The 21,856-nt window shown below is 44.1% G+C and overlaps 1 protein-coding gene across 2 annotated transcripts in view; it reads left to right on the forward strand.

Annotated features, from left to right (window-relative positions):
• The window catches only part of LOC140185442 (sodium channel regulatory subunit beta-2-like), a 42,010-nt gene continuing 20,154 nt past the window's right edge, over nucleotides 1-21,856 (forward strand). For both annotated transcript variants that reach the window (XM_072238779.1, XM_072238780.1), the window contains exon 1: nucleotides 1-306. In XM_072238779.1, the coding sequence (XP_072094880.1) occupies nucleotides 228-306 (79 nt within the window). In that variant the 5' untranslated portion in view covers nucleotides 1-227. The remainder of the gene's footprint in view (nucleotides 307-21,856) is intronic.

Consider the following 21,856-nt stretch of genomic DNA (forward strand, 5'->3'; position numbering starts at 1 on the left):
TACATTCGTTGCTTGGTAAATAGAATCGTTCTTGCCTCTCGCCTCCAGCCCCCTCATCTCTTCCACAGCTCAGAATGAACCCTTTCCCATCCTTGCCGACACACATCCAGCCATATTGAACACGGACAAAAACATCCTCTGCCGAGCAGCTTAACGCTCACACTTCCGCACCTCTCTCCACCGCTGCCTCCTTCATCTCCGCTGTCTCCATCTTTGGGAAATTCACAATGAAAGTCAAAACCAGACCCGTTCTACCCTTCCTCCATTTCGGCTTGGCCGGGCTGATGCTGCTGTCCAACGGCTTGGGTAAGTTCGAACCATGCATTTTATAAGCTTTCTCGAAAAAAAGAACGATCTGGGAGGAAGAGAGGGGTGCGAGTAGGTGGGTGGTGGGAGTGTATAGAGAAGGGGATCTGAGAAGAAAAAACAAGCAAACTAGATATTACCAAATTGCAATCTATCAGCAAAAATAAATATTAAAAACGTTTTCTGTCTGATGTTGGAATATCTAAATTTGCGAATAGCCTGGTCCATATAGCTTCGCAATATCTTAGTTAAATTGTTACGTTTCTATTTCATTTTTTGCCATATTTACATTTTTATTATTTTTAGATCGTTGTATATGTAATACCTTTTTAGATTCTGTTATCTGAGAGACTGTTGATGTGAGAAATTAGATTATTTTGCGTACACCCAGACATGGGATGAAATGGAGAGCTTGTGCTTGCTCCGGCTGATAGGAAAAAACTGTCTTCATCCAAGTCACCAGCCTTTCTCCAGGAAAGCTACCTAGTGCTGCAGTCAGCTGCAATAAAAAAAAGCAAACGCACACTAACTCTTCTCCTTGAATCTTCCTTTGACTGGCCGTGAATGACTACATGCTCTGACAGGGTCTCTACAGAAGGAATGAAAGATTAATTCCTGTACCATTGCTAAAATTTGTGCAAGAAAAAAGCGCCGAAATGCCAAATTGATCTGTGAAGAGGGAAAATGGTTAATTAAGTATAGCTTCTATCCTCGCCATCACTTTCTTCCTTTCCCGTGTTTCTATATTTGGGAAACTGGCCCGGAAACGAAATGCCTGTTTATGTTTTCAAATGTAGACCCTTCTGTGGCCCATCCAGGAGAGAGAGATAGTATTGTTACAGAACCATCTGTGGTAAATGTTATTGAGCTATATGTGCAATCCAGTCTTCAAAGGCACCCCGAGTTCCTCCATTGCTTTGTGATTGCTCCACATTTCCAGCATCTGCAGTATCTTGTAGCTTCAAAGGCAGGGACAGTTTTTATGGGTCTTCAGGGGAATTTACAATCATTACCCATCTGTGGCTTTCTTCAGTGTTTTTGGGTGTGGCAATTTAGTTGTGGGGTTGTTACATCAGGTCCTACCAAGACCTTTTTGAAATGGGGAGGATTTAACATGCAGTGGAGTTGATGTGCCCTGAGTCTATGGGCCAGTTGAAGATGTTCTATTTTTTACTGACTCATTGCATATAGTGAGTTCTTCTGGACTGGAGAGGGATAGACAGGAAATGGTCCCCTCCTCTTTCCTTTTTCTCCCATGGTTGTTCCTCCTTCCCACTCTCCAGTCCTATCAGATTCCCTCCTCTTCAGGTATTTACCTCCTTCACCTACAACCTCCCTACTTCTCACTTCATCCCCCCTCCTGCACCGACTCATCTTCCCCCTCAGCTGCTCTCATCTATCACCTGCCAGCTTGTACTCCTTCCCTTCCCTCAATCTTCTTATTCTGGCTTCTTTCCCCTTCCTTTCCAGTTTTGAACCAAAATGTCAATTGTTTATTCCTCTCCATAGGTGCTGCCTGGCCAGCTGAATTTCTCTAGCAGTTCATGTGTGTTCCTCAAGATTTCCAGCATCTGCTGTCGGTGCACTTGTGTGTTCTCGTGTTTATGATTTGAACTTTCAAATCTGCCCTCCACTGCAATCACAGTTTTCATCATGCTTTTTGCAGTCTAAACCTGAAGCACTTACCCTAAACCTCTCCATCATCCTTCCTCTTTAACTAAGCTTTTGGTTATTTGTCCTTGTATTTCTTTCTGTGGAATTGTGTCAAATATTTGACAAAGCCCCTGGGAATTAACGGAATATGTGCATCACTGCTAAAAATCTATCTGTCCTATTAACAGGCAGCTTGTGACTAGGTTTGCCTGGCTATCCAATTAATCAATTAGCTTTTATAAATAACTTGATGAGATAAAAACAAGTCACTGTAAATTGGTTCACTCTTCCACACTGGTTCACGAGTGTGGAACGAGTCGCCAGTGGAAGTGATAGATGTACTTCAATTATAACATCCCACGTTCCAAAGGACGGGTTAGTGGATTAATTGGTTTCATAGGCATAATGGGTGGTGTGGCATTGGGCCAGAAGGGCCTGGTTATTGTGCTGTATCTCTTAATAAATAGATAAACAAGCCGCCAGCGGAAGTGATGGATGCTGGTTCGATTTCAACATTTGAGAGAAATTTGGATAGGTACATGGATGGGAGGGTAATGGAGGGGTATCGTCCAGGTATGGGTAGATGCGACTAGGCAAAAGATCAGGTCGGCATGGACTAGATGGGCCAATGGGCCTATTCCTGTGCTGTAGTATTCTGTGACTCTTAATGTTAAAGTATAAAAATATGAACATTTTGAAAAAAAATCCAAGGAAGAAGCACTATTTGTCCCCATGAATCTGTCTCCAAAGTGGTTCAGGTCTGAGGTCTGAGATAATCTAATTTGATGCTCAAAGTGCAGTACTCAGGGAATCATGTGGTCTTGCAGTCTTTCCAGAGAGATAGTAATTCACAGCTGAATATAAAAAATTCCACTTACTCTTTGGAGAAGAGCACAGAGGTCCGTTCCATGGTTCCTGGCCAATCATTATATCTTAACTAGCAGCAATAAAACAAAATCGTTTAGAGATTATACCCAGTTATTTGGTTAGTCTATGGTAGTTAATCTAATTTTGGAAGTAGGGAAGTAACCATGTAGCAATTCCAACGCATTGGGAATGAATATCTAGGCTATTTGATTATTATCACACTCATGTCTACATAACCTTGCTGTGTGCAAATTAGCTGCTGTGTTTCACTTATAAATTATATTGCAAGCCATCAAGCATTTCGGAATCTCCTGAGGTCAAGGAAAGTACCATAGAAATGGAGACACTTTTGCAGAAGCTGATAGCAGCTCCATCTGCTGGACATAATCAGCATCTGCGGAGAAAAAAAAACACCAGGTGGAAGGTGCTCAGACTTATTTTCTATTTTTTTAAATTTTATTGGGATACAGTGCAGAAATAGGTCCTTTTGGCCTTTGGTGCTGCGACACTGAGCAAACCCCTGATTTAATCCTAGCCTAATCACGGGATAAATGTGGCAAATGTTCAGCGGATATTTGTGTGGAGTTCTGCATAGGTACATTCCAATGAGACAGGGAAAGGATGATAGGGTACAGGAACCGTGGTGTACAAAGGCTGTTGTAAATCTAGTCAACAAGAAGAGAAAAGGTTACGAAAGGCTCTAAAAGCTTGCTACTGATAGAGATCTAGAAGATTATAAGGCTAGCAGGAAGGAGCTCAAGAAAGAAATTAGGAGAGCCAGAAGGGGTCATGAGAAGGCCTTGGCGGACAGAATTAAGGCAAACCTCAAGGCATTCTACAAGTATGTGAAGAGCAAGAAGTTAGACATGAGAGAATAGGACCAATCAAGTGTGACAGTGGAAAAGTGTGTATGGAACTGGAGGAAATAGCAGAGGTACTTAATGTATACTTTGCTTCAGTATTCACCACGGAAAAGGATCTTGGCAATTGTAGGGATGACTTACAATGGACTGAAAAGCTTGAGCATGTAGATATTAAGAAAGAGGATGCGCAGAAGCTCTTGGAAAGCATCAAGTTGGATAAGTCACTGGGACTGGATGAGATGTACGCCAGGCTACTGTGGGAGGCGAGGGAGGAGATTGCAGAGCCTCTGGTGATGATCTTTGCATCATCAGTGGGGACGGGAGAGGTTCCAGAGGATTGGAGGGTTATGGATGTTGTCCCATTATTCAAGAAAGGTAGTAGAGATAACCCAGGAAATTATAGACCAGTGAGTCTTACTTCAGTGGTTGGTAAGTTGATGGAAAAGATCCTGAGAGGCAGTATTTATGAACATTTGGAGAGGCATAATATGATTAGGCATAGTCAGCATGGCTTTGTCATGGGCACGTCATGCCTTACGAGCCTGATTGAATTTTTTGAGGATGTGACTAAACACATTGATGAAGGTAGAGCAGTAGATGAAATGTATATGGATTTCAGCAAGGCACTTGATAAGGTACCCCATGCAAGGCTTATTGAGAAAGTAAGGAGGCATGGGATCCAAGGGATCCAGAACTGGCTTGCCCACAGAAGACAAAGAGTGGTTGTAGACAGGTCATATTCTGCATGGAGGTCGATCGCCAATAGTGTGCCTCTGGGATCAGTTCTGGGACCCCTACTCTTCGTGATTTGTATAAATTTCCTGGATGAAGAAGTGGAGGGATGGGTTAGTAAATTTGCTAATGACACAAAGTTTGGAGGTGTTGTTTAGTAGTGTGGAGGGCTGTCAGAGGTTACAGTGGGATGCAAAACTGGGCTGAGAAGTGGCAGATGGAGTTCAACCCAGATAAGTGTGAAGTGGTTCATTTTGGTAGGTCAAATATGATGCCAGAATGTAGTATTAATGGTAAGACTCTTGACAGTGTGGAAGATCAGAGGGATCTTGGGGTCCAAGTCCATAGAACACTCAAGGCTGCTGTGCAAGTTGACTCTGTGGTTAAGAAAGCATACGGTGCATTAGCCTTCATCAATCGTGGGATTGAGTTTAGGAGCCAAGAGATAATGTGGCAGCTATATAGGACCCTGGTCAGACCCCACTTGGAGTACTGTGCTCAGTTCTGGTCGCCTCATGATAGGAAGGATGTGGAAACTATAGAAAGGGTACAGAGGAGACTTACAAGGATGTTGCCTGGATTGAGGAGCATGCCTTATGAGAATAGGTCGAGTGAACTCATCCTTTTTTCCTTGGAGCGATGGAGGATGAGAGGTGACCTGATAGAGGTGTATAAGTTGATGAGAGGCATTGATCGTGTGGATAGTCAGAGGCTTTTTCCCAGGGCTGAAATGGCTAGCATGAGAGGGCATAGTTTTAAGGTGCTTGGAAGTTGGTACAGAGGAGATATCAGGGGTAAGTTTTTTTTACACAGACGGTGGTGAGTGCGTGGAATGGGCTACCAGCGACAATGGTGGAGGTGGATATGATAGGGTCTTTTAAGAGACTCCTGGACAGGTATATGAAGCTCAGAAAAATAGAGGGCTATGGGTAACCCTAGGTAATTTCTCAGGTAAGGACATGTTTGGCACAGCTTTGTGGGCCGAAGGGCCTGTATTGTGCTGTAGGTTTTCTATGCTTCTATGTTTCCAATTTACAATGCCCAATTAACCTACCAAACTGTATGGCTTTGGACTGTGGGAGGAAACCAGAGCACCCGGAGGAAACTCACACCGTCACAGGGAGAACGTACAAACTCCTTACAGGCAGCGGCAAGAATTGAACATGTGTCACTGGTATTGTAAAGCTTTGTGCTAACCACTATGTTACTGTGCTGCCCTTTTCCAGCATTTGTAGGTTTTTTTTTTGCTTTCCATCTGCTGGTCTGGGAGAGTAGTTGCAATTTTAACTCCTATTTGACAGTAAGCTGTAAAAGAACCTTTTGGCATCATAGAGATTTAATGATTAGCTTTATTTGTCACATTGAAACATACAGTGAAATGTGTTGTTCTGGGGTGGGAGGCAGCCCACAAGGGTCGCCATACTTCTGCTACCAACATAGCATGACCACAACCTACTAACCCTAACCCGTATCTTTGGAATGTGGAAGGAACACCTGTAGTCACAGGACAATGTACAAGCTTCTTACCGACAGTGGCGGGAACAGAACCCGGAATGGTGATCGCTGTCGTGTTAACCGCTATGCTACACTGCTGTGCCATCATTATGAGAGTACAAAGACACGAGAGACCGCACTTACTGGAAATTTGGGTCAACACACATTTTCCTCCATCGATGCTGCCTGACCTGTTGAGTTCCTCCAGCATTTTGTTTGTGTTGCTCACTATGAGAATGCCAGCTTCAACAGTAACTCAGTAACTCAAGAAGAAGACCGATGTTGCCTTTTTGTGCAGCTATCCACACAGCAGAAATTCTAGTGAAGGGTCTTATTGAGAAATGTTGCAATGAAATTTTTCATTGACTGCCGTCAGTCCCAAAAATTCAATAAATAAAAGGGAATTTGCACTCAGAATTGCTAAATTGTCTGCATGCTTTTTCCATATGCTGTTTGGATTGTGAAAGTAGAATCTGATTATAATTATCATGGTAATTCAATAAAGATTTGTGAAAGCTTAAAATAAATATTAGGCACTCAGCCATTAATCTAAACTCCTTCCACATTCCACATAAATTGGTTCCAGTCACTCACCTGGCATTTAACGATATCTCTTTAACCATTTCATTCCCAGAAATAATCTAACCAAGTGGTCTTTCTCTATCCCTCAATGATTCCAGCATGGAAATTAACTGATCTTTTGATTCCTCTGTAACTCACAATATTTTTCCTCTGGGGACTAATCTATATATTGATATCTTCATGACAGTCTTCCATTTCCTCCCAGAAATCATCAGATCTATTGATCTCTCTCCTTCACCCTCAGTAACTTATAAGCCGTACTAATTCATCTATTAATACTTCTCTGACTTTCACTTACACACCAGACCTCCCTACATCTCTCCTCCCCAGGAAGTAATCATGTCAATCAATAATAAAACTATAGCAACAATCTTATGCAGAAGCATAAAGGGCTAGGGGTACTCTGCAGCATCAATAGAGAGCAAACTGGTTAAAGTTCTGTGAAATAATTTTTTTTAAAAAGCCCTTAACTCCGAGTGGAGTCATCGGGACGCTGTCGTGCTGGCGTATTTTTAGCAGGCTTTCTTATTTTTACGAGTTGCTAGCTCGACGCTCAACCCAGCACAGATGGAAAACGTACAAGGGAGCCAGCTGGATTCGAACTCGGGAGCCTTCGCTCCAAAGTTCGGCGCTGATGCCACTATGCCACCAGCCGGCTATCTGTGAAAGAACACCTTCAATATATTCTGATCTCATCAGCTCTCTTTAACACTCATCATTTCCTTCCCAGAATTAAATTACTGGTATCACTCCAAGCCTCAATAACGTACCTTTTGGGAACCAATCTTTCTAATCAAGAGTTGGAATCCATTTCCTTACCCAGTTTTGTTTTCTCACAGTCCATTCAACATACTTATCCACTAAGGGAATGAACCTAGCCCACGCTCATACAACCACGTTTGGCTGTGCTTGTCAGGGACAACAAAGACTCCTGGTTGTGGCATTCTTTCAATCCAAAGCAACCATTTTTACTGATCAAACAACTCATTTACAAGGCTCCTTGGAGAATGGGTTTGATAGATTTGATAGGGAGGAAATAAAGTCTGACCTAGCAGTATTTCAGTGCAGTAAAGGGAATTACAGTTGTTTGAGAGAAGAGTTGGCCAAAGTAAATTTGAAGGAGATGCTGGCAGGGGTGACAGCAGAGCAACAATGGTGTGAGTTTCTGGGAAAAATGAGGAAGGTGCAGGATAGGTGTATTCCAAAAATGAAGAAATACTCTAACAGTAATATAGTATAACTGTGGCTGACATGGGAAGTCAAAGCTAATGTAAAAGCAAAAGAGAGGGCATACAACAAAGCAAAAATTAGTGGAAAGATAGAGGATTGTGAAGCTTTTGAAACCTACAGAGAGCAACTAAAAAAATCATTAGGAGGGAAAAGATGAAATATGAAAGGAAGCTAGCAACAATATCAAGGTGGGTAGAAAAAGCTTTTTCAAGTATATAAAAAATAAAAGGGAGATGAGAATGGATATAGGACCGCTTGAACATAAGGCTGGAGAAATAATAACGGGGGACAAGGAGATGGCAGATGAACTAATTGAGTATTTTCCATCAGTCTTCATTGTGGAAGACACTAGCAGTGTGCCAGGTGTTGAAGGGTGTGAGGGAAGAGAGGTGAGTGCAGTTACTAACACAAGGGAGAAGGTGCTCAAAAAGCTGAGAGACCGAAAGGTACATAAGTCACCCGGACAAGATGAACTTGATCCTAGGTTCTGAAAGAGGTAGTGGTAGAGGTGGAGATTGTGGAAGCATTAGTAATGATCTTTCAAAAATCCTCCAGCGTGTTGTGAGCACAGCCTCAGGATAGAGGGGCATCCATTTAAGACAGAGATGCGGAGAAATTTCTTTAGCCAGAGGGTGGTGAATTTGTGGAATTTGTTACCACAGGCAGCTGTGGAGACCCGGTCATTGGTGTATTTAAAGCAGAGATTGATAGGTTCTTGACTAGACCACGGTATCAAAAGCTATGGGGAGAAAGCCAGGGAGTAGGGCAGAAGAGGGAAAAAAAGGATCAGCCATGATTGGTGGAGCAGATTCGATGGGCCAAATGGCCTAATTCTGCTCCTATGTCTTATGGTCTTATGCTCTTATAATAGATGGTAACAACTCATTTACAAGGTACATTGGGGAATAATAGATGGCAAAGTTGTCTTCCATTCATCTTATTACATTTATAAACTACCTTCATCATAGTAAAAAATGCCCCAAGCCTCTTTACAAGAATAAAATTGCACAAAGAACTGAATGCCTACAGAAGGATGAAAACAGTGGTTACAAGAGCAGTTAGAGGCTGAGTATGGTATGATGAGTGATGCAAATCCTTACTCCTGGAGACTTGCTATCTTTCATGATTGGCAAGTCAGAATTGTGTGTGAATGCGCTCCACTTCTTTGATGAAGTGCAGTTCCAAACACATTCAAGAAACTTGATACAATCCGGAGGAAATTAGCCCACTTGCTTGCCAACCCATACACCGTTCTGAGCTTCCACTCCTCTGGGCAGTGTACGTGCTATCTAAATATGCAGTCTAATAACTTCAACAGCACTTCCCAAACATGTAACTTTTACAACAAGAGCAGCAGGTGCATGGGAATGGCATCATCTCCTCGTGGCCCACCATTAATTTGGAATTGTGTTGTTGACCCTGTACTAGCACTGTATCCATGTCTGTATTTCCTGCTTATCAGGCCTGTGGGATAATTGTCACTATACTACCACCAGTGGTTCAGGAAGTCAATTTATCCCCATATTCTCAAGGACAATTTGGGACGGCCAATAAATGTTGGGAATGCAGTGGCACCCACCACCAATGGAAGGAACAATGGTATCAGTAAGTTGTTCAGAGGCTGATTTTTAATCAACTCTTTAAGAGTGTAGAAAAAGAAAGGGAAATAGATAGACTGACAAAGAATTTTTTGGAAAGATTCTAGAGCAGAGCATTGATAACCAAAGGTAGGGTCATCAATGCTTGAATTATTAAAATTACTGGAAAGGACAGAAGTGAAAGAATGTGAAGGATGTTTTCAAATCACCCTGGGGATTTCTTGACCAGCTCTGGCTCCATAATGGAGCCAGCCACTATCTAGCTGCAGCCCAGTTAGTCCACTCTCAGTCACCACTGTCTGAGAGAACAAGCTATTGACAGTGATATCAGTCTTGATACAAGGTCTCAACTCGAAATGTCAACAATTCCTTTCCTCATGCTGCTCGAACTTTGAGTTCTTCCAGCAGATTATCTGGTGCTCTTATGTGGCACCAACTTACTAGAGACTTCTCACCAGTACCCAGTTTGAGTTCCACTCAATCTTCTGAACTCCAAACCTCTGACACCTTCACCAATGGACAAATCAGAGAGCTGTATCCCAGAAGTGAAAATAAGAGTGACTGTCCTTGATATCAACTGTGGCATCAAGGACCTTTGATAAAACTGGCCAGTAGGGACCAAAGGGCTAATGACTGGTGGTTGGAATTATACTTTTCCTGAATAGAAGATATGATTAATAATTCTCGCCCCTAGAATATTGCAGCAAGACTTTCTCAGGCCCTACACCCAACCGTTACCTGTTGCTTCTGAAAATAATCTTCTTCATTACTGGCCTTTTTATCATAAAGTCAGCAGTGGGGATTTTCCCTGATAAATGCACAATGTTCAGTTTCCTTCACAATCAGTCAGCAAAAGAGCATAATATTGAATGTGGACAAGAGAGATTCAGATTCACATTTATTTATCACATGTACATCGAAACATACAGTGAAACACATCGTTCGCGTCAACGACCATCCACAGTTCACAGCCATTCCAAACACGGAATTCATCAACATCCTGGCATCCAACTTCACCAGCCACATAAATATGGGACATATAAGAGTAGGTCAAAGCACTGGTAATCCGTGGTGAGCCACTCTCCTCCTGACTCCCTAAAGCAGGGGTTCCTAACCGGGGTGCTCAGATCCCTTGGTTAATGGTAGGGGTCCATGACATAACAAAGTTGGGAACCCCTGTCCTAAAGCTTTTCAACCACCCAGAAGGCACAAGTCAGAAGTGCAATGGCATACTTTTCACTTACCTAGATGAGAACAGTTTAGCAGCACCCAGGAGATAGCCCTCTGCTCAACAGATTCCACACCATCAACCTAACTCTACTAGCAGCATATAGTGGCTGTCATTTGAATCCTCTGCAAAATGCTCTATGCTTACTCATTTGGGTTACTGCATCAGCACCTTCTAAACCTGTGACCTCTACTCCAAGGGTTTCCAGCACATGGGAAATCACTACCTCCAAATGCACATTGAAGTTGTATGTCGCTCTTTCATTATTGCTGGATCTAAATCATGTAACTTCCTCTTCAATAACAATCAGAGAAGATGTCGGTTAGGATGACAGTGCTTGAAGGATATGTAAGGCTGATAAATAGTTGCTGTACTTACCCAGATACCAAACAAAGAATATATTCAAAAAGACAAAGGAGGGAAGATTGGCCATAAATCTTGACACATTTGATATTCGAAATGCCACTTTCCCACTGGAGGTGTGAATATCCTTGCCTCAGGATTGGGTTCATTTGGCTGATGACCCCCATAGTGAAATTTCCTATTCCCACTCTTTGTCCAAGAGTTGACCTCTTGGATAAAGCAGCGGGGTTGGGAAGTTCTTGTGGAATGATAGCCTAGATCAAGAGTTGAAGAAAAAATGTTGTTATGTTTATGATGGAGTTATCAATAATTCACACCAGCATGAAGAAGTAATTAAGACAGCATGAATATTGATTTCTCTATAATTTCTCCCCTTTCCCTCATCTCTCTTTTTCTATTTCCCATTCTGGATCCACTCTTACCCCCTTCCTTCTCCTCACCTACCAATCACCTCTCTCTGCTGCCCCTCCTCCTTCCTTTTCTCCAAAAGTTCGCTCTCCTCTTCTGTCAGTTTCCTTCTTCAGCCCTTTACCTATGACATCTATCATCTCCCAGTTTCTCACTTCATCGCCTCCTTCCCACCCACCTACCTTCCCCCTCACCTGGTTCCACCTATCATCTGCCAGCTTGTACTCCTTCTCATCCCCCCCCCATCTTCTTTTTCTGGCTTCATCCTCCTTCCTTTCCAGTCTTGATGAAGGGTCTCGGCCTGAAACATTGACAGTTCATTTCCCCTCCCCAGGAGACACAAAAGAGTTACTTACTTTGAAACATCAGGATCTGGTAAAACTCATGAAAAGTGAACCTAGGATGAAAATAAACAAGTTGAGTGATAAATAGTAGCATATTGCTTGTTATGCATTATATTACGTGTTACTGTATTTTTAATTAAACTCATCCCCTTGTCACTTTCTGTAGGTTCCAGAAAATAATAATAAAAATGATCATAATATAATAATAAAAGACCAACAAATTCAAGACAATAAAGGCAGAAAATGCCAAGAGAAACCAGAAACAATCCAACACAATACAGGATCCTATAGCAGTTTAACCCAATCTGATTACTTACATAGGCACAATCAAGTGGCAAACACCATTTACCAAAATCTGGCCTTAAAATACAAACTCATAAAAGACTCCATACCTTACTATAAATACAAGCCTGATCCAGTTTTAGAGTCAGAGTCCTACAAATTACATTATGACTGATCCATTATTACAGATAGGACAATCCATAATAACCATTTGGATATAATGTTACAGGACAAACAAGCAAGAACAACTTACATAATAAATATAGCCTTTCCAAACATACAGGTACATAACATACAGAAATCACTAAGTGAAAAACACTAGCAATCTGCTCAACTAAAAGAGGAAGCTGAAAGACTTTGGAACATGAACAGGGTATACATTGTCCCAATAGTAATGTCTACAACTGGTATCATCCCAAAGCCACTAGAGAATAGCGTTAAACAATTAGGCCTACACAGCAATATTTATGTAAATCTTCAGAAAGCCACAATACTAAACACCACTGGAATAGTGATGTTTAGTATTAGTTAGGAACTTCCCCCAGAAGTTCCTAACAATTGAGAAATGAGTGTGCTTGGCTATGCCCATACCTCAGGTTTTACCAGCTTGAACTGAGAAAAAATAAAATAATAATAGTAATAACTTATTTACAGAGCACTTCTCATACAGACGATGTAGTCCACAGTGCTGTTGAACAGAAAAAAGTGCAAACGTAAAAATGAAGACAAAAAGATGTTAATTAAAAGAAAGGTAAATTAAATAGGTTTTGAGCTGGCATTTAAAAATGTCAACTGAGTCTGCATCCCTTATAGTTTTAGGTATTGAATTCCACAGTTGAGGAACGTAGTTCAAAAAAGTTAGAAACATAGAAAACATACAACACAATACAGGCCCTTTGGCTCACAAAGCTGTGCTGAACATGTCCCTACATTAGAACTACCTAGGCTTTACCCATATTTTTCTAAGCTCCACGTAGCCATCCAGGGGTCTCTTAAAAGACCCTATCGTTTCTGTCTCCACCACCGCCGCCGGCAGCCCATTCCACGCACTCACCACTCTCTGTGTAAAAAAAACTTACCCCTGACATCTCCTCTGTTCCTGCTTCCAAGCACCTTAAAACTATGCCCTCTTGTGCTAGCCATTTCAGCCCTGGGAAAAAGCCTCTGACTATCAAAGTTGACCAGTCAATTTAATTTTAAGAGACTGGTGGATGAATCATGTTGGGGGCCTGTGATGAGGCATTCTTCCTTCAGTACAATATTCCCTCTCCAACAAATTCTGAATCTTTACTAATGCTGTATAACCATTTGATGGTTACTCTATGCAATAGTTGCAGAGGAACAGAGGGATCCTGTTTTGTGAGGCAGTCACAGACATGGAAGTGTTTAGTTACAGACACAGGAAGTCAGAGGATGACCCAGTTGCTAGGGAACAGGTGGATTATAGAGTGCAATGTACCTATTTATTTAGAGATATTGCACAGTAACAATGAGCCGCCCAATTACACCTATTTGGCCAATTAATCTGTGTGCTTGGAATGTGGGAGGAAACTCACTCAGTCGGAAAGTCCTTACAGATAGCGATGGGAATTGTACCGGACTGCTGGCACTGTAAAGCGTTACACTAACCACCACACCACCATGCTGCCTCTACAACTGCCAATACCATTATTAACATTAGCATTACTCCTTCTGCTGCAGGTTTTTAAAACTTACGCTCAGAGTTGACTGAGCAGTTACTGCTTGTCCTGCATGACACTATTGCAGGTCCCCACGTGATCAGCCAAACCCTTAACTCAGACTTCTGTGTTTAGCTCACACTGCCTTCCAATAGCGGAAACTCACCGGACAAGGAAGTTACTTGCTCCATGCTGGACTTTCCAACTTCAGACCTACCCCCACCCCAGCCTTTCTCAAGTGAGACATTTGCCACTACTTTTATTACATAAACAGGATGTAGATATAATTAGTCCAGTGCTGGAATCAAAAAATAAACGCTGATTGCTACTGCATTGGAGTTTAGCCACAGAATGAGGGGAGACCTTAGGGACTGCAGATGCTTCAAATTTGAAACAACTATCTGCTGGAAGAACTCAGCAGGTTGAGCAGCATTCATGGGAAGGAGATAAGTTGTTGATGCTTCAGGTCAAGACCTACATTAGGACAGAGTGGAGAGAGGAGGTATCCAGTATAGAGCGGTGAAGGGAGTGAAGATGATTGATAAACTGTGAGGGAGGGGGTTGAATGAGGGGCAGATGAAACCAGCTAGGAGAGAGGGAGGGGTGTGGTTGGGAGACAGGTGGGTGGATGGTAGATGAGGACAGAGAGGAAAAAAGAGGAGAAAGGGGCAGAAGTTGAGGGGTGGGAGGAGGGTTAAGGTAGTGACAACTGCTGGAGGGAGATAAACAGAACTGAAGGCGAGCAGAGTGAGGGCCAGAGTTGCTTTGACCTCCCTCCCTCCCTCTCCACTTCTGCCAAGCTCAGTTGGACCCTACAGTCAGCCTCACTTTCCTCGTTCTCATTTCTCCATGCACTCCTGCCCCAGTTCTCTTGCTCCAAGATGCCCGCCTTCTTTAATCCTCACACCTTCACTCCACTACCACGACCCCAAACTTTGCTCCAACACTCACTCCTTCACTTCAGCCATCTGGCTCTCCGTGCACCCTTGGTCTCATTCCTCATCCCACCACACTTCATTTGCCTCCCTCCCTCCTATTCTCACGAACTCCATCACACTCACTCCCTCCATCTACCTCCCATATCGATTTTCTCTCTCCTACAGTAGGAGTCATAGAAACCTGCAACATGGGGAACAGGACCTTCAGCTCACTGAGTGCCATGCTAACCGTCAGTCACCCATTTCAACAAGTTCTACATTAATCCCAATCTTTATTCATTTCATATCTCTCCAGATTCTACCACTCACCTGTGTACTAGGGGAAATTTACAGCAGTTAGTTGACCTACCATCCTGTATGTCTTCATGACGTGAGCAGCATGGTAGTGTGGCAGTTAGTTTAACTCTATTACTGTACTGTAGGGTTCAATCCTGTTGCTGTCTGTAAAGAGTGTACATTCTCCCTGTGGCCATGTTTGGTTTTACTTTGCTCTAGTTTCCTCTTGGGTGCTCTGGTTTCCTCCCATATTCCAAAGGCATACAAGTTAGTAGTTGTTAGGGTGTATTCTGGAGCTGTGGAATATACCAAATATTAATTTTCTTCAGATCTGAATGTGGATTGTAGATTGAGTTTAAAATGCAGCTCAGAACAATGGTCTTCCTGGAGCTGCAGGCTGGGGTTGATTGCAAACCAGGAAACACCCATTCATCTGAGATGTCTGCATATGCATGAATGCAGCTCGGAGACAGCACTGATTGACACTCATTTGGGATGTGTAGGTGTGAAGTTCCAGGTGTTTGAAATTATCTGCAATGCAAAGGAAGCATTAGGAATGCATTGTAAGTATAGAATTGTCCTGCTGTTACCTTTAATCTTTAGCATATAAAATGTCATGTAATATTGGATCAGACAGCCACTTCCAAGAGTGTCTCCAGAATGATGTCTGCTTGTTTTTGCTGAATAAAAGACTTCTATATCACCAGCTTCAGTGTCTCACCGGTAACTTTGTTCACAGTCACAACAGTTGGTTAATATGGTACATGGGTGTATTTGGGGGTGGTGTGGGCTATTTGAGCCGGAAGGGCTTGCTACCGTGCTCTATCTCTAAATGAATAAAATATGAACCAGAAACCCATGCACGTGCAAATTCTACTCAGATAAGCACTCAAGGTCAGAACTGAATCCAGGTCTCCATCGCGGTCAGGCACTGGCTCCAGTAGCATGCCACTGTACTGCCCTAACAATTCACCCTATCGTATTCACAAACTCGTTCACTTTAGATCTATTCCCTCCTCTAAGCTATGATGATATACAGACTGGATCTCTGCACTGTTGCTCATAGGATCCTGGGGTAAGACTAAAGACTGACCTGATGGAGATCTTGTCGATTATGAGTGAGTTGGATAAGGTTGACTGAGAGATTTTGTGGAAATTTTCTGGTGGCTTGGAGCGGAAACAGTCTGGGTTTGCCCTGGAATCTCTGGTTACTTATGAAGATTCCTGAAACTCTGGGATCTTTCTGTGCAATCTAGGTTACCTGCTCCCAAGTCATATTTAAGTCTGTGCTCCAGAGGTTCCAAATCATATCTTGAGCATTTCGTACTGGAGGCAGCGAGTGCACCAATTACAGGCCGCTCCTGCAATCAGAAAGGTGTCATAGTCTGCATTTGGCAATGCTCCCAGATATGTCGCTGGCCTGAAATATAAAGGAATCGCTGATAAATATAGTTCAGAACAATTCATTATCCAGCAAGTGGTGAGAATGTGGAACCTGCGCCCACAGGAAATAATCCTGGTGATCAGCAGGCTCAGGGGAAGCTGGATAACAGTGCACGGGAACCAAGTTGCAGGAACACTAGCTCTTTACCAGACAGTCCATGACATGTACATGCTTGTGTCTGGAATGTCATAGCTCACTGCAGCTGATGGCTTACTTCCTGATCAGTTTTTTCCACATTTTACATTCATATGAAGAACCTATCATTTTGCATTTCCAACCTTAACCCTATTTTAGGTGTACTCATATGAGGAGTGGCGCCCCACACAGACTTCCAGCCTGCACCTTGTAAGGCCTGAAAATGCCCGACGCAGGCCTCTCATGGTCTGAGTCGACGTTCCCCCCTCCCCATATATTTGTACACTGTACCTTCTTGATCCAATTTGGTTATTGTTATATATTTTACTCTCACCTCTTTTATCTACCTAACTTTCTACCTTTTACAGCTCTCAAAAACCCACTCACTTCTGCCGTGCCCCCAGTATTAGTCTGAAGCTCCATCTACAGTGCTAGATATCTGAGCAACATACACAATATACAAACACAAGAAATCCAGCAGATGCTGGAGACCTTGAGCAATGCACACAAAACGCTGGATGATCTCAGCAAGTCTCTTCATGGAGGGGAATAAACGGTCGATGTTTCAGGCCAAGACCCTTCATCGGGACTGGAAAGGAAGGGAACAGAAGCCAGAATAAGAAGATGGGGGTGGGGAAGAAAACACATACAAGCTGGCAGGTGACAGGTGAGACTAGGTGAGAGAGAAGGTGGTTGGGAGGGGGAGAGGGGATGATGTGAGAATCTGCAATTTGATAGGTGAAAGAGTTAAAGGGCTGAAGAGGGAGAAATCTGATAGGAGAGGACAGCGTACCATGGACGAAATTAAATGTTTCCAGGGTGGGAACAGCATCTCCCTCCTCTTAACTCTGATTATCTACAGCCCCTTGTTACTACCATTCATTATGTGCTAAATCTCTGTCTGAATGTCCTCTGAAACAACCCCGTAGTGGAGCATCCAAGCATATTGTTGGTTTAGAGATCATTGCAAAAGACTTCATAACTCTTTATTATTTATTATTATTAATGTTGTTTTAGGCTTTTTGGCAATGTCTCCACGTCCAGCTCTCCCACTACCTATTTAAGGTGAGGGACATCAATCTTCCACAGTCAGCAAAGGTTGGTTCGACTGCACTGGAAGCGAAGACAAGGAAAGTGAGTCCCTCTGTTGCGTGACTCAGCTTTCACTGGCGGTATAATTTCCTTGGTGGAGGAGTTCTGCGTTCACTGTCAATTAATTCTGTTGGTAGTTCTTAGTCCAGCAGACATGGAAGTGGATTGTGACAGCATTTCATCATTCAGATAGTTTCTTGTGGGCTTCTTGTTGAGCATTCACTTTTTGAATCTGAGTGTTGAGAACAGCCTATGTGTTTTCTTGCCCATCTCCATTCTCCCAGTTTCAGATAATTCATTACCTAAGGTCATTTGTATTGCCTTCCTTGGCCTCATCCTTTATTTATCCATACTTCTCTGGATTATCAAAACGAATCATAGGCAGACAACCACCATTGGCCTGTGGCATCCCGCTTCACTGAGGTCAGGATATAAGTTAATGGGTCGTTGTCCATCCTCGCCTCAAACTTGGCACCATATAGACAGTCACTTAGCTTATCTATTACAGCCCATTTCAATGCCAGGCACTCCAATTTGTACATGAGGTAGTTCAGTTCAGAGGGTGACAGACTCCAGCTGACAAATGCAACAGGTCTCAACCCTGTCCCTGATCCTGATACAGGACACCCTCTAAGTCCTCTCTGCTGGCATCCATATGCAGTACTTACAGCAACCGTGGGTCTGTAAAAGCCAGCACAGGTGCCTGTGTCAGCAGCTCCTTCAGCAACTGAAAGGCCTCTTCACATTTTGCATCACATCTCACTCCACAAGGCTCTGAAGGGTTAAGATAATCTTTACCCTCCTCTCCTTTTGTCCTCTCTTTCTTCCCCAAGGCAGGGTAACTGCACAGAAGCTGATTTAGAGGGTGACTTACTTTAGAGTTGTCCTTCACGAACCTTCGATAGTACCCACAAAATCCAAGGAATGAGCGTAAGGTGCTCACAGTCTGGGGCCTTGGCCACATGGTCACTGCCTCCATCTTAGACGGATCCGTAACTACTCCAAACTGTGAGACTATGTGCCCAACACAGTTGACAGATGTCTTGCAGAACTGGCACTTATCCAGGGAAAGTTTTAACCCTTCAGTAGCCTTGCTTCATGTTCCTCCAAGATGGACCTGAACACATTGAGATCATCCAGGTACATCAATACCTCAAGCAAGCTCATATCCCCCACCGTTTTCTTTAAGACATGCTGGAAAATAGCCAGGGCTCCTGATATGCCCTGGGGCATCCTTTCAAACTGAAAGAATCCAGGTGGACATATGAATGGCGTCTTCTCTTTGTCAGCCTCACTCAAGGGGATCTCATAATAACCACTCCTCAAGTCCAGCACACTGAACCACTTCGCACCACTCAGGCAGGCCAGTGTGTCCCCCATTCTTGGGACCATATATTGTTTGGGGACGGTACGTCTGCTCAGAGTCCGATAGTCCACACACATCCGTACCTTCCCATTCTTCTTCTGGGACACATAGGGGCTTCTGGACTCAGTGATGGTCCCAGTTTCCGCAGATGCTGCCAAACATCCTGCATAACCTCACTCTGAATGGGGTGTCCTCTGTCACCCGAATGATGTGGCGAGTGCTCTTGGAACAACCCACATCAAACTTGTCAGTAGAAGAGACATCTTCCAGCTTCAATATCTTCTCTATCAACCTCCTCTTCCAAACCGCAGGAACTGGGGGGTCCCAAAAGTTGAATGACTCAGCAGTCAACTTTCCCGTTTTCAGAGAGAGTTTCTCCCCAGCTTATCTCACAGGGATACTAGACATTCTTGTCACCGGAAAGAAGTGTACCAGTGGCATCCCCCGCCTGAGGGTGACCTCCTTCTCCGAAGAGTTCCTGACACTCACTGTCACCTGTACAACCGAGGGCTTATGCATCTCAGGCCTCACCAGTACCCCAGCAGGTAAGCCTGACTCCTCTCCATGGCCTTCCGGAGTATTCACCAAGAGGGCCTCAGCATCAGGCTTTCCAGGAAAATCTGAGGTTTCCCGTCATTCTAGCTACTTCCCCAGGCCGTAACACGACTGGTTTTGATGAGGTGAACCACACAGTCCCTCGTTTATGCTCATCATTCAGTCCAGTGCGGCCATGCACTTCCTCAAAAACAGCTTGGAGCACAGGGTGAAAGAACAATGTTTTCAGAGATCGCTCCAACCTTCTCCTTGCAGGCTCCCACTAGTCTCCTCACAATAGGGGTATTTGTCCCCACAAGAACTGAAGCTTTGCCCTTCTCAACTGGGTCCAGACAAACCAACACTAAGGACCTCATCTTCTCCCAGATCTGCCTCTGAAAACTCCAGCTTCAAAGACAAGTAACCATCGTACAGATGGTCATCTGTACTAAGACCCCAGATCTCTAGCGCACTGAGTGATGTCAATGGTAAATGTGTCAAATACCGGTTGTAAAACAACGGTACAGCAGAGTAACCTGAGAGCCGGTGTCGAGTATGGCTCGAGCATAAATACTCACAATCTGTAGCGATACACTGGAGCTTGGCCCCACTAAGCCTTCAGGAAAAGGTGTTTTTGCTTTCAGCTGTTCCTTGACATATTGCTGGGAATGTGTTTCTCCTGAGACGCCTGGCCGTTCCCTCAGTGGGTCTCTCCAGCTAGGTACTCTCCAAAGGTTTTCTCGCCCTGAAGTGTCCATCTTCATCACAGTTACATCAGACAATACCGGTCGCTCCCCTTCTCGTGGGCCCCCATTCACTTATGCGGGGTGTTCACGCTCGCCGATAACAACCGGGGCATCTCAGACCTAAACTCTGCCACGAGCTCCTTTACCACTCCCCGGGGTGGGCTATCTGTGGTCACTTCAGCCAAGGGGGCTACTACCGAGGACTGTACCCTGCTAATGGAGGCCTCCCACGCATCCGATGCATTCTCCTCCTCTCTTACTTCTCTGATCAGCTCAACAAACAAGGGAGGAGGGGGTGCGTCTTACGAGACTGTCGGAGACCCCAAGTGATCAAGTCCGGTGACTGGGTGCCTTTCGCCACTGGGCCCATTCTTAACTGATTCACCTCAGTGGTCTGGGTGGCCCCCCTACGTCGCAAGAAACTCAGCTGCCTTACTAGGTGAAAAATGTAGGCGGAAAGCTTCTCCCCCTTCTCCTGAAACATGTTCTGAAACCCCGTCACGAACTCCATTGGGCTTCCCGTCACGCCAAAAGCATTTTCTAACACTTGCATGTAGCCTGCAGAGGTAGCAAAGGGGCTCTGTGTCTTTAAGGATCTCAGTACATGAGCAGCCAGCCCTCTCACCCTCTCTACCAATCGCTGTCTTTTTACGTCATCAGAGCACTGCCACCCATCCAACACCTGAGAGGTCTGCTCCGCCCAAGTCTCATACTCCTCCTCCCCTTTAGGGGTGGGCTTCATTACTGAGAACGTTCTCAGCCTACGATAGCTGGGACTTTGAACCTGGGGGTTTTCCCATTTATTTGCCAAGGTGGTAAGGGCCAATACCAACTCAGAATGCTCACCACTCGCTGGAGAACTCATTAGACCTTCCAAATCAGACCACTCCTTTCCCTCGCTCGGCAGAAATGTGAATAACCTGTCTTTGAAGTCTTCATCCCCAGCTGCGGGAGACTTGACTTGCGATTCGGCCCCCTCTCCTACACTCTCCTCCTCCCGGAAAGTATGAACAACCCACGGACCCCCCCCCCCCACCCCTCCCAGGGCCTAGCAGTGCCAGGCAGTACCACTGCCGTTACGTCAGCGCTAGTCTGAACTAAAACAAAGTCTTTGCCCGCCATTTCATCAAACCTCCACTCCACAATCGTAACTTTGCCTAACGCTTTAACGGTACTTAAAGTTTGAATGAACAATTCATCGGGATTACGAGTGTCTACCCCACTCAACACACACGCATTAATTACTGGTAATCCCATGGATTCGCACCACCACTCAACCCCTGTATCGTAATCACTTTACCGGACAATAGTTTAGCACAGACTTAAACACACAACCCACTGGATCAATGCTCAGGGCAATCACACAGCATCCAACGAAATCAATCCCGGTCAATACCCCCACAAATGAAACCCCGCTGGTTTCCTTGGCTGCATAAGTCGAGGGAAGACACTCTCCGGTCCTGCCAAACCCGTGAGGTTGAGACGCTCTCCCACCCCAAACCCCGGTTTGCGTGGATGCTGTGTAATTTGTTACCCTGTTACAAATCAGTACCAAGAAATAACAGACAGCACACTGCATACAACTAAAGGAATTATATTTATGAATCTTACTTAACTAAAGGGTTAGTAAAGAAAGGAAAGAAAAAACAAAAAAGGCCCATTCTAATTAAAGAGTCAAACGTGCACAAGTTGGAGT

This window comes from Mobula birostris, chromosome 20, assembly GCF_030028105.1.
Source record: "Mobula birostris isolate sMobBir1 chromosome 20, sMobBir1.hap1, whole genome shotgun sequence".
In the NCBI taxonomy this organism is placed as follows: domain Eukaryota; kingdom Metazoa; phylum Chordata; class Chondrichthyes; order Myliobatiformes; family Myliobatidae; genus Mobula; species Mobula birostris.